This window comes from Manis javanica, chromosome 6 (assembly GCF_040802235.1).
Source record: "Manis javanica isolate MJ-LG chromosome 6, MJ_LKY, whole genome shotgun sequence".
NCBI classification, from domain to species: domain Eukaryota; kingdom Metazoa; phylum Chordata; class Mammalia; order Pholidota; family Manidae; genus Manis; species Manis javanica.
The window spans coordinates 128,357,426-128,371,424 of record NC_133161.1 but is presented as its reverse complement, the minus strand read 5'-3'; the positions used below and the strand labels follow the sequence as shown (position 1 = coordinate 128,371,424).

The window sequence follows — 13,999 nt, the reverse complement described above, 5'->3', positions numbered from 1 at the left end:
CATTTCCAAAGAATACAGGGGAGAATCCTTAGCTTTGCATTTATGGCCTTTAAATCCATGTTCTACCTCCCTTTTCTTACTTACCTGCCAGGACATGTTAGGCTCTAAGCCACCTCAGACGACTGAGTGTTCACAAATGATCACTGCCTCTGTGTCCGCAAAAGTTCCTCATGTCCACACTCTTCACAGAATCTTTATCCAGGAGATAATTTAGCTAACATCCTAGAACTCAGAGCTATTTACTATCTCAAAAACCCTCACAAGAATTCACATTCAATAGAATCTAGGTAGTTATTATGTGTTAGATGGAGAAGCTTAATAAATTGAAGGTTGTGTTAATAAAAACTAATTTTTTTCAGGTAATGTAATGAAGATAATATGAAATATGTGAATAGAAACAACGTGACAAAATTTGTTCTACTGGGGCTCACAGAGAATCCAAAGATGCAGAGAATCGTATTTGTTGTGTTTTTTCTCATCTACATCATTTCTATGGTAGGAAATGTGCTCATCTTGGTCACCATCACCGCCAGCCCATTACTGGAAACCCCCATGTACTTCTTCCTGGCCAATCTCTCCTTTATTGATGCCTGCTACTCCTCTGTAAGTGCCCCTAAACTGATTGTGGATTCACTCCATGAGAAGAAAACCATCTTATTCAATGGATGCATGACTCAGATCTTTGGGGGACATTTATTTGGAGGTGCTGATGTCACCCTGTTGACTGTGATGGCCTATGACCACTATGTGGCCATCTGCAAGCCCTTGCACTATACAACCATCATGAATCGGCGGGTGTGTGGCCTGCTAGTGGGAGTGGTGTGGGTGGGGGGCTTTCTTCATGCAACCACACAGATCCTCTTCATCTTCCAATTACCCTTCTGTGGCCCTAACATCATAGATCACTTCATGTGTGACCTGATTCCTTTGCTCAGTCTTGCCTGCACTGATACCCACACTCTGGGGCTCTTCATTGCTGCCAACAGTGGCTTCATCTGTCTGTTAAACTTCCTCCTCTTGATGGGCTCTTATGTGGTCATTCTTCGCTCTCTACGGAATCATAGCTTGGAGGCAAGGCAAAAAGCCCTCTCCACCTGTGTCTCCCACATCACAGCTGTGGTCTTATTCCTTGTTCCCTGCATATTTGTGTACATGAGACCTGCAGCTACTTTATCAATTGATAAAGCAGTTTCTGTTTTCTACACTATGATAACCCCTATGTTAAACCCCTTAATCTATACCTTGAGAAATGCCCAGATGAAAAATGCCGTTAGAAAATTGTGTAGTAGGAAAGCTGATAATTTTTTATTCAACTGATAAATGAATGTTTCTGGAGTACCAATATTGATTCAACTGAGGCAAAAGACAAAAGAATATTTTGGAAGATCTCTGTAGTAAATGCATATGAGATAAAAAAATGATGAATTTCTATAAATCATTGATTTTGCCTGGAAAGGAACAGAAATGGGTGCAAGCAAAGGAATAAAAGCTTAACCTAAGACCATAGTTGGAAAATTCTGCTAATTAATTCTGCTAACTTCATTCATGATATGGATTAATGAACTTTCATTTTAATACAAAAAATGAAATAAAATAAATAAAATATATGAATACAGAGCAGTGATCTCTATAACAATTCAAACTGGCAGGCACTTCTATTGTCCCCCATTGTACTGAGGAGAGTATCCAGAGGTGCAGTGAAGAGCTAGTAAGGAGAACCTATCTGTTCCCTCAGACCACGCTCTGAGCCTCTGTGACACCCTGCCAGGCAATGATGATAGCAAGGTAAGGTAATTATGTTAGTTACAATTCATTCAGCTAGGGACTGTGCTGCAGACTATATATGTATATATGTAATCAGTTATAATACATATTATTAGTTCATTGTATATAACTAAATTATAATATTTCATTAATAACTGCTTATTTTCACATGGTAACATAGTTGATGATAATGGGTTGACTGTAAAATTGTAATTGTAATTATTTTAGAAATATAAAAGCAATGGGTCATTTAACCTTTAAAGGGTATGTGATGAATATTATGCCATATTCCCAAATTTCCTTGTAGGCTTCCGAATCATGTTGTTTTGCTAATGACCGTTATGCTGATGACCATTGAGAAAGTATGATGAATTAATTTTGTATTTTAAATTAAAAGAATATTTCAAACTCAGAAGGAACTTCTATTTATTAAATATATATTCATACCCTATAAAGTACTTGATTGCTACCTAATGATAGTGTCTACAAGTAGAACAATGTTTGGTGCATGGTAAATATTGAATGAATAAATGTAAGTTTAAAGTAAGATGAATAAAGTCAATAAAATACGGAGCAAAAAAATGATACTGCAGATTTTTTCTCCTACTTTGATTCAGACTCTAAGGAAGATTCTAGCTAGACTTCTTTTGGGAACCACAATTTATTTTAACTCCTGTTTTACTGAAATGAGAAAGAAATTGAAATTGAAATGCTCAGTGAAAGAGCAAATAGTTTGCCTTGATAATTCTCCCTCCTTTCAGCATTTTCACCTCTTGAATGTGGCTGTTTATTTTTCTCTGTTAATGGGTTTGATTTTGGTAGCATTTCATTATGAAAAGATGCTTTTAAAAATACGTAGCTCTATCTATAAGCAAAGCAATTCTAGGATAACTATATCCCGTTCATTGCTTCCCAGCTTAATTCATTAATCAACAAATATTTTTAGCTCAAAGAAAGTATTAGGCCCCTTCATAGGGGCTGGTACTTTAGTCGTATATAAAGAAAACTGCTGGTCTTGACATCAGAGAACTCACAATCCACTGAGAGAAATTCAAAAGGAAGCTTGAAATTCCAATATTATGTTATAAACGGTAAGACAGTGGAGGCCCAGCTGCTATGAAAGCAGGTTTGTGAGACACACAACAAGGACATAAGGAGTCAGGAAGAGTTCCAAGATGAAAAGACATAATAATGGGACCCAAAGCAGAGGAGTCAGCAGAGCAAAGAGGCATCAGTTGGACTGAGACCATTTCAGGAGAGAGAATGCGTGATACAGTCCAGAAGGTGATAATAGCTACGAAGAAACCTAATGAGTTCAACATAGCTGTGGTTGTTAATCCATCTATCCATTCAATTACTTGTTGAATACCTACTGTGTGCTGGGCACCATGCTGGACACTGAGCTTATAAAGGGTAAATAGTAAGATCTGAAGCTGAAGAGATAGGAACAGGGAAGATTAAGGAAGTTCTCATAGTTGTGTCAAGGCCAATGCTAAGTATCATGGGGAAAACATTGGAAGGTCTTTTAAGCAAGTGAGTGGTGTAGTTTAATTTGAGTTTTTAGATGATAACTCTGTGTGGGAAATGGGTTGAAGGGGCCAAGACTGGGAGATGGAGAGCAGTTAGGAAGTTACTGCAATGCTATGGGTATGAAAGGAGGGAGGCCTGGACCCTGGCAGTGCCCATGAGGAGGCAGCGTTGGGTGGGCCCTGCTGCTCCCAGCTCCGGGCCCCGTCACAGGCCAGCGCACCTGTGCTCCAGCCGCTGTGCCGGGCTGCTGAGAGCCGGAGCCCCATCCTTCTCTGACCACCTGCACCGGAGAAATTGGAGCTGCCTCACGTGGGGGGAATGCCAATTATCTCAGAACTGGAACCAACGAACGACTGGAATCGGGGTAAAATATGGCTGCTCCCTTTCCTCAAGGTGGAGCTAGTTGTGCAGCACAGTGTATAGCCCAGAGCTTCCATCGTCCAGGCTCAAGCCAGACTCCAGGCTCCAGTCAGGACTACATTCTTTCTTCTCCCTACTCAGCTCCTTTCAACCTTACTCTTTATAAATCACTGTTATAAAAATACCAATACAAGGTCTGCATTTGGGAATCCTAATGGAGAATTAGAGAAGGCATCAAAACTATTTAGGCACTATAAAGAAAAGATTTGATATATGATGATGATTTGAGAAGGAAGAGTCATGGATTAAAAACTAGACTCTGACTTAGATTCCAGGAAGACTGAGGAAACTGAGATGAAACAGTTACATGAGTCTTCCTTGTTGGTGGGAGAAGCTTCTCCCCTCAGTCTGAAGGATCTTCCCACATCCTTTGAGGAACCTCTAATGGCCTCCCTTGAGGCAGTGGCCATGAAAGAATGAAAAGAAAGCTCATTCTCCTCAGGACACATCCCCCCACCCACTACCTTTCTTTGCTTCCACACTTGGAACTGTGCTGAAGTCCCAGGAGGTCCCTAAAGGTGAGGTACAAAGTGTGACCCCGGAGGAGATGCACTATATTCCAAATGCTACTTGAGTTATCTAATTTATACAGCAAGAGTTTTGTGGAATATATGTAGCAATGGACATAAAAGGTGTGGGACAATTAGAGAAGACCCATAATTTCGATCATGCCAAATTTAGTGCCATGGACTCACTAAGAAGAAATTCTTCATTTAATATTGCAGAAAAGTCTAACAGTTTTTCTGGTTGGTGCCTAAAACATTAACCAAAACTTGGCCCATAGTGAGCAAATTAGCAATGCCAGACCTCCCTTGGTTCAACGTACAGAAAGAGATTCAAAGGCCTAGGGAGAGGGAATGTTAGAGTGGATTTGTCCTTTAAGAACTACTTAACCACCCTGGGAAGGTCCAGAAGGCATCCCTTTCATCATTACCATAAGAAATAAATTTGTAGGCAGAGCCACAGTGTACTTCAAAAGCTCTGTGATCACTGTTTTCTGTAGGTCAGACCTCTGGTGGGAACTATGGTCACTGGACTGGGAAATCTAAAAGTGTGAGTCATTTGATCCCAGGTAACAGTGGCCAAGTGGTGCCACTCAACCCTCAAAGGCAATGTGGGGCGTGGCTACCCCAAGGTACAGCAGAGTGAAAGCTGCCATCAGAATAGTCAACACAAGCAGATTAACAGTGTTGCTAGTTTATTGTGGTGTTCCTAGAAGTGAAACAGACAGGAAACCTATTCAAGTCTTAGCAATGATTAAGGTCAGTCGAAAACTATGACAACCCAATCCAAGCAGAGCTACTAATGGCCCAGACTCTTCAGTAGTGAAGCTCTGTGTCGCCCCACCAGGTGAAGAACCCTGACCAGCTTTGGAGCTTGCTGAGGGCACACTGAATACAAATGAGAAACAGAAAAAATAATTAGAAATACCAGCTATGACCATGTTGCTATGGCTGAGTTTGTTCGTCTCAGTTCTCCTCCTGCCGCAACAAAGAATTGAAAGGCAAAGACGCAATAGTGAAACAGAGTGAAAGTTTTATTTTAATACACTCCAAGGGAGGAGTGGGCCAGAGTCAAGGTAGACAGATTCCCCTAACTTTTAGGGGAGGGTCTCTTTATCCTTACCTAGCTGGGAGACACTTCTTTGATTGACAGGGTGAGGTCATTTGATGGTCACCTCTAGTTATATACCTATTCCTCTTGGTCAGCATGTCTTTCCCCAAGATGCACACAGAAAAGCTCATGATGAGGGAGGGCAGCAAAACAGCAATTCTACTTTAATTAGATTATGTGGAGGTGTGGTTAGGTGGTTCTTAGTTTTGTTTGCACTGGTGGTGGAACCTTGTTGGGAATGGTTTGTTCTGTGTCCAATAGGCAAGAGGTTATCTCCCTGCAAAACCTCTATTGTCTTCACGTGGGCACCCCTGCATGGGCAATTTGGGCAGTTATTTCCCTTGAGCCTCATCTTCCCCTTCCTCAGCTGCTCATGTGTATCTTTCTCCCTAACATTCCTAACAAAGTGACCAGTTTCAGAAATAAAGACTGTAATTGTTCTTTGTCCTCCTTATATTATGAATATGTTTGTGTATGTGAGTACATACATTAACCTAACGTCTTTGTTTTCTTTCCTCTCTTACCTTTCCATGTACCAAAAGATATTTTGAGTTTCCCTCATAATATTTTAGTATTTCCAATTTTCTATCACAGTATTTATTTTACAAGATATTAAAGAGAAGAACAAAGATAACTGTGGATAAAATCCCAATATTTCCAGAATCTCTTGCCTGGCTTAATTCATCTCCATATCAGTAGGTGTTTCCAAGGGGTGGAGAGTAGGAGTCCATCTCCATGTCAATACATGATTACATGGGGGAGCGATGGCATATCTGGACTGGAGAGGTTGGGTGGGGTCCATTTTTGCAGCCAGGTCATGAAAGACATAGGAGAGAAGTGGACAAGTGCTTATAAGCAATAAATGGGGTTCTCCCTCTTAATTCTCCCTTTGACTAATTTGGGTTTCAATGGTAATTTGCCCTGACCTGGGAGACAGATTTTCCCCTGGAGTTACAATAACCGCAAGAATTTACCTTCCCTTCTAGGGCAGGGGTTATTCATTTTCAGTTGTACACAGGACAGTTGTATGATGTTATATGGAATTATGACCTTAGTAATAATTTTATTTGAAGATTAAGTATGCTTTAAGGAGATGTATCTAGGTACTAAGTTGAAGCAATGGACTTGTTTTGGTTAATTTTATGTTTAAATTTTTCTGGGCCAGAGTGTGCACAAATACTTACTTGAATATTATTTGGTGTTGTGAGTGTGAGGTCTGCCTAGATGATATCAACATTTGAACTGGTAGACTGTAAGGCAGATTGCCCTCACTAATGTAGGTGGTCCTCATCCAACTGAATGCTTGACAGTTACAAAAGGCTGACCTCCTCTAAGGGAATTCTGCTGCCTCAGAGCTTTCAGACTGAAACATCAGCTCTTCCTGTCTGACGGTCTGCACACTGACACATTAACTCTTCCTGATTCTACAGCAGCTTCCTGCCTATGGACCTGAATTGGGACAGCAGATATTACTGATTTACAATAGTTTCTGGTCTTTTGACTCAAAATGAGACATTGGCTGTACAGATTTTGTACTTGCCAACCTACATATACACAAGAGACAATTCCTAGTATAAATCTCTTCTTATGTGTGTGTGTGTGTGTGTGTGTGTGTGTGTGTGCTGAAACATATCACATTTTCATGGATTGGAAGACTTAATATTGCTTAGCATCAATAATACCTAAAACAGATTCAATAAAATCCCTATCAAATCTTCACGACAATTTTGCAGATGTAGAAAAATCTTAAAATTTTATGTGAAATCTCTAAGGACACCATAATCATTAAAGACTTGAGAATAACTAAGTTGGGGGTCACACACTTCTTGATTTCAGAACTTATTGTAAAAGTATAGTTATCAGAACAGTGTGATACTTGTATAAAGACAGGCATCTAGGCTAATTGAATAGCTTAGAAAGCCCAGAAATATACCATCACGTTTGGTCATATGAATTTCTACAGGGGTACCAAGAGCATCCAATGGGGAAAGGATAGTTTTTTCAACAAATGGTGATGGAAATTTGATATTCCCATGCCGAAGAATAAAGGTTGACCCTTAACTTACACCATATACAAAATAGCTCAAAATGGATGAAAGAACTAAACATAATAGCTAAAACTGTAAAACACTTAGAAGAAAATATAGAGGGAAAGCTTCAGGACATTAGATGAGGCAACAATTTCTTAAATATGGCACCAAAGACACAGGTTACTGAAGAAAAAATAGATAAAATGGATTACATCGAAATTAAAATTTCTGTGCATCAAAGACCAAAGTCACCAGAGGGAAAAGCAACTAATGGAATAGGAAGAAAAACTTTCAAATATACCTCTTATAAGGAGTCCTATCCAGAATACACAAGGAATTCCTAAAACTCAATGACAACCTGATTTCAAAATGAGTAAAGAATACATACAAATGTGCAAAGAGCATATGAATAGATGCCCAACATCACTTCACACACTTGTGCCCTGTTTATGAGAATGTAAAATGGAGCAGCCTGTTTGAAAGACAGTTTGACATTCCTCAGAAAATTAAAAATAGAATGTCCAATAGATTCAGCAATTCTCCTTCTGGATATATACCAAAAGAAGTTAATGCAGGGACTAGAAGTGATACTTGTACACTTCTGTTTATGGCACATTCACAACTGCCAAAATGTGTAAGCAACCCTAGTGCCCATCAACACATAAATAGATAAAGAGAATGTGGTCTGCATACAATGGAATATTATTCAATATTAAAAAGAAAGGAGTTTCTGACATATTACAAAACATAAATTTTGAGGATGTGTTGAATGAACATGCCATTCATTTTTAATCAAGTTGATGTTAGATAGCAGGTTTATATTTCCAGGGAAGTTGTAAAATTAATATAGAGTTTTGATAAACTCCACACTGTTTCCCTTATTATTATTTTAATCATAATAATTAATTATTATATAATTATTATATAATAATATAATTATTAATTATCTTATATTAGTATGATGGATTTGTCAAAATAAATCAATTGATGTTATTAAATCATTTTAAAAATAAATTATTAGTAACTAAAATCCATACTTCAACCAGATTCCTAATGAATAAGTCCTCACTAATTTTATTTTTCTTCTCCAGAACCTCATCTAGGATACCACATTACATGAAGCTGTCATGTGTGGTTTGGCACCTGTGGGCAGTGACAGTTTCTCTGACATTCCTTATTAGAGATGACGTTGGAAGTTTTGAAGAAAATCAGATGGATGTTTTGTATGAACACCCTCAGCTGAGGTTTGCCAGCTATTCTGATATTCTGATACTCAAGGTTAAGGGTTGTGGATTATTGGGAGAAAGACCACAGAGGTGAGAGGCCATTTTCATCACATCATATCAGTGGGAACATAATTTCAGTGTGACTTATCACTGTTGCTATTAAACTTGGTCATCTGGCTGAAGTAGTGTTGTCATATGTCCCCTTTGTGAAGTCACACCCTCCCCACTCCATATGTGCCTTTCAGAAGGAAGTCACCATATACAGCCCACACTTAAGACATGGAGAGTTTGAGGGCAGAACATCTACATAAATCCTTAGGAATTATTTGGTCTATTCTCGTCTATCAATTTATTTATTTTTTCAAATATTTTTATCATTTTAGCTCATAAATACTTATTTTATACTTTGGGTTATGTTTAAATTTTGTGTTGTTTATTTTGATGCTGAAATATTTTCCAGCTTTGGGCACTAGGGCATTTTTCATAGGCCCCTGTGTTCCCTTTGGCATATCTTCAACATGGTGTGTGTGTGTGTGTGTGTGTGTGTGTGTGTGTGTGTGTGTTAGCACTTGCTTACCTTCTAACATTACAATATACCTTAGGTCCTCTTATACATTCCCTGCCCCAAAACTAGAATCAGTAATTTCTTCAAGAACCCTATTTCATTTTATTGGAGAAGGCATAAGAAACCCAGTCCTGGGCACTAGGTGATCATTAGTTTTTTCTAGCCAAAAGATGTCATTTAGGGCAAAATATCCATCTAATTGCAAGAATAGACCATCTTTTTCCCATGATGTAGTAATACATATTGGAGATTAAGTTGTTTATCACATCAGGCCCAAGTTTCTTAACTAGGAAGGGGAGGGACACTTCAGGGAATGACCTTCCCCAGACTCCGATATTTTTCATCACTCATGTTTAAGTACTCCTCCAGGGAAGGCAGAGGTGAAGCATTTCCCAGTCAGAATCCTGTGTGAGAGTGGATTCAGAAAGTGTGGGCTGAATCTGGGACAGTCTTAGCCTGAAATCTGGCATGTAGGGGAGAACCTGGTCTCTTAGTGAGATAAAAGATACTCTGGTTCCAGATAATCAGATGGAATTTTAGAAGCACTTCTTTATGTAAATTGAGCAGAGGGTGCCTATGGTGTCTTGGGAAGAAAAGAGGGAAACTGAACATTCACATCTCTGCATAACCTTTTACGAAGCTGGTAAATTTGAATTAGGGATTAAGCTAGTTGTATTTCTTACTTGGAAGATGAGTCTAATCAATGCCACTGTAAGCATCTCATACACACAGCATATTGGTGGAAGGATGGAATGTTTAGGACCTTTCTAGGAGCGCCTTACATTCTACAGTGAGATGATGGAAATAAAAGGTGTGCATAGCAGCTCCTGATGGAAATGGGAACTACTAGGTAAGGGCTATTGGAGTAGAGCATTCAGAAATAATACAAGTTTGGGTGTTCCTGTAAATGCTCCCTGGAGATGATGATTTTGATGTGGATACAGCAGAATGCAGGCTACCCTTTTTCTCAATGGCAACTGAATGTAGAATAGTGTGGAACACGATCTAATTGTACCTATGGGATATTTACTTAATTCTGGTTGTTCATTCAACAAATATTTTTTTATCACCTGCATTTACTTAGTTGCTGGAATTCATACTTTATTGGCCAAAATTCTCATCCTTATGTTACTTCAATCTAAAATATGGCATTTTGGGTATATAAGTTTAAAATATGTGCATATTTGTATGTCTATGAATCTATATATAAGTATATATGTATATACACACACATGCATATAATTCACATAATTTATGTATATTTATTAGTGGAGTCATATAAACCATGCAAATTATGCATATGTACCTATGCATCTATATATATGTATAGATATACAAATACAGATATTTAATATTTTATCCTTAATTTCTATAAACCATAAAAAATTTTTGTATGTTTAAGAGCTTTCACAAGAGCATGCTTGAAAAACATCCAAGAAAGCCAGCAAACATGTAGTTAATGTCATTTTGGTGGCGTATGATATGACTGAAAAGCACCGAGTTCCAGAATTACCTCGATAGTGGACTTACCACCTTAAACATTTGGGTCATATTTTTGCTTTAAAAAATATTGCTGTCCTTCCTACTTATACCACAAGAAAGTTGTGATGGGTCAGTGATATGCCAGTGTGAATAATAAACCGTCTCTTAGGATACAGTTTTTAAAAGCTGAACTTTCTAGTGAATCACAATCATCATGATAGTGATGCATTACCAAATTTTGTGGAAGGGCAGTTGCTAACAATTAGGTATTGCTCATATCTCTAATGCAAAGAATGCAGCCTCTTTACACAGAGAGTACACGTACATGCCTTGTATTCATGTGCAATTCTTTTATATAATTATGTGTTTAAGTGTGCTATTTATCTTTATTAATTATTAATAAATCTTAGTTCTCTTTTTATGTCTATCTTTTCTTACTTGAAATCAAAGTACAGGAAGCTCAAGATATATTATCATAAGAATTCTACTGAAAAGTTTCAGGGATGATTCGGAGTTTCCTGAGCTCATTTTTCAATGCCTGGTGCTCAATAGTAAACCAGAAATTTCAATGCATATTCTGATTTACAGCAAATTTTCTCCTTGTATTTTTCCTTCATTTTAGTCTAAGTGACTCTTATGCATTAATGAAACATATTGAAAGACCAAGAAAAACAATGAATACGGGAAGGATTTAACTTTCGACAACATAATATAGTAAAAAAGTACAAAGTTTAATAGAACTGAATATCTAAACAATTAGAGGGGTATGAGAGGTAAAATGAAAGGAAATAAACATTTCAGGCAACACATCTAGGGAAGTCTCATGATGGGCAGTTGGCTGGGTGTTCATTGATAAAATGTTATGTTTATTGTGTCTCTCTCCACCCACACCACATCTCCTGTATGTGCAAGTGTGTTTAAATTTATTAAGAAAGACTCCAAATTGTTTAGAAAATCATTCTTTCATATTTACATATTTTCAGACAGTATTTTACAACTGGACTTGGTTCAAGGAATGTACAATCATACTGAGTAAATCATGCAAAAGTTTTCTTTCCTTCTACAGGATGGCACTCCGATATTGACAAGTCCTTGATGAGAACTCCAGAAAGCACTCAGCTGAAGAAGTTACCTACTCATGCCAAATCACCCCAGTTAGTGATTATTATGTGTGAAGAATCATTGACTTTTTCATATTTGCCTGTTTTTATTTCAATGTTTTCATATACAGTTAGGTAAATGGATCAAATAAATATTATTGATTCCACTATCTTCGTGGTGGTATATGATGTGAGAGCAAAGATAAAACAATTCATAGCAGGTAAGTGATTATTCATTGATAAGCAACCAAGCATATACATTTGACCACCTAATATGTATTCATTTCATAAAATTTCTTTATTTCTCCTTTGAAGATTATTCCTAAGCTGTGCTTTCACCACATCAACTAAAATGACACAACAAAATAGCAGCGTAACAGAATTCATACTCTTAGGACTGACACAGGATCCTATGGAGCAGAAAATGGTCTTTGTAATCTTCCTCGTATTCTATGTAGGAACAGTAGTGGGGAATTTGCTTATTATTGTGACCATCAAGTCCAGCCAAACACTTGGGAGCCCCATGTACTTCTTCCTGTTTTATTTGTCCCTTGCTGATTCCTGCTTTTCAACTTCCACAGCCCCTAGACTCATTGTGGATGCTCTCTCTGCGAAGAAAATCATATCTTATAATGAGTGCATGACTCAAGTCTTTGCACTACATTTATTTGGCTGCATGGAGATCTTTGTCCTCATCCTCATGGCCGTTGATCGCTATGTGGCCATCTGCAAGCCCTTGCGGTACCCAACCATCATGAGACGGCAGGTCTGCTGCATTCTGATTGTTCTTGCATGGATTGGGTCTTTTATACATTCTATGGCTCAGATTATCCTGGCCTTAAAGTTGCCTTTCTGTGGACCCAATATGATTGATCATTTTTTTTGTGATATGCAGCCCTTATTGAAACTTGCATGCATGGACATATATGTGATCAACCTGCTGCTGGTGTCTAATAGTGGGGCCATTTGCTCAAGCAGTTTTGTGATTCTGATGATCTCATACATAGTCATCTTACATTCTCTGCGAAACCACAGTGCCGAAGGGAGGAAAAAAGCTCTCTCCACTTGCACTTCCCACATCACTGTAGTCATCTTATTCTTTGGTCCGTGTATATTCATCTATACACGTCCCCCAACCACTTTCCCTATGGACAAGATGGTGTCCGTATTTTATACTATTGGGACACCCTTCCTCAACCCCCTCATCTACACACTGAGGAATGCAGAAGTGAAAAATGCCATGAGAAAGCTATGGCATATCAAAATTACTTCTATTTAAGCAAAAGATCAACTGTGGGCTTTGGCTGAGTACTTGCTGAGTCATGGTTTGACTGAATCTCTACAGATCAATATCATAGTGTGTCTCCTGACTCCCACATGCATTGAAATACAATGCACCTGATCTACTTACTTTTTTCTGTGTTTCTGCCCTCAAATATATGTGTATGTATATATATACATACATACATAATCACAACCGTTTCAACATGTGATGATCCATAAATAAAGTGTAACTAGTTTGCTGTGACTCATAATTCCCTCCAGAACACATTTGAAACAAGGTTTCCTGCTTTCTCTTGAACACTTGCAAAGCAAAGGAGTTCACTTTGTGTATCAAGAAGTTCACTTCATTTTATCATTCATTTGGCTTTGAAATGTTCCATACTACTGTATCAAGGACTCTTTCATGTAATGATACTCTATTATAGTCCTGATTGCTTTTTTGGCTCTTAAGATGTCTGAGACTTATGTATGGGGTTTTTTTAAATGTAGTGTTACAAAGGCCTTGGGATATTCAGCTACTTATATGATTGGTGTATAAGGACTACAACAATGGAATCCTACAACTCTATGAAATAAAGTAAAGCAATGCATCTTTTCAAGACTAAATAAAAACTAAAAATAAACTAGAAATAGAGCATACCTTTTGATATTGAAGTACTTAAAGTTACTTGAAAATAATTTGGTTTTTGGAAAAAGTGATGATATTATTCTGTGTGAAGTTATAGTATGTGAGTGAAATGAAGGAAAGCACCATAGGCATCCGGGGAGTGATCACTAACACTTTCAGTCAGTGGACTTAGAGAGAACCCACTATTTTAGCCCATTATTGCCGCTTGTTTTCTCTGAGCTTTCCTAATAAAGGTGTCATATAGACTGACATGTTAGATTTGCCAATTCAATTTCAGTGCCCAGAACGACAGAACAGATTAACTGCTGTACCTCGGCTGTGCATGCCAGAGGTCGAATCATGACCATTTGATGTTC

The 13,999-nt window shown here is 38.0% G+C and overlaps 2 protein-coding genes across 2 annotated transcripts; both read left to right on the top strand.

The window, feature by feature from the left end:
* Window positions 1-378: 378 nt before the first annotated feature.
* Window positions 379-1,317, top strand: LOC140850283 (olfactory receptor 4C46-like). The gene has a single exon (XM_073240020.1). It carries the CDS (start codon window positions 379-381, stop codon window positions 1,315-1,317), a length of 939 nt encoding a protein of 312 aa, XP_073096121.1.
* An 8,668-nt stretch (window positions 1,318-9,985) lies between these two features.
* LOC108386427 (olfactory receptor 4C11) lies at window positions 9,986-13,010 on the top strand. Its single transcript, XM_037004517.2, has 2 exons — window positions 9,986-9,999; window positions 12,101-13,010. Exons 1-2 carry the CDS (start codon window positions 9,986-9,988, stop codon window positions 13,008-13,010), a joined length of 924 nt encoding a protein of 307 aa, XP_036860412.2.
* The last annotated feature ends 989 nt before the right edge of the window (window positions 13,011-13,999 follow it).

Excerpts from the sequence above, each read along its gene's own strand:
- LOC140850283 (XM_073240020.1), top strand. The coding sequence starts at position 379 with ATGAAATATGTGAATAGAAACAACGTGACAAAATTTGTTCTACTGGGG.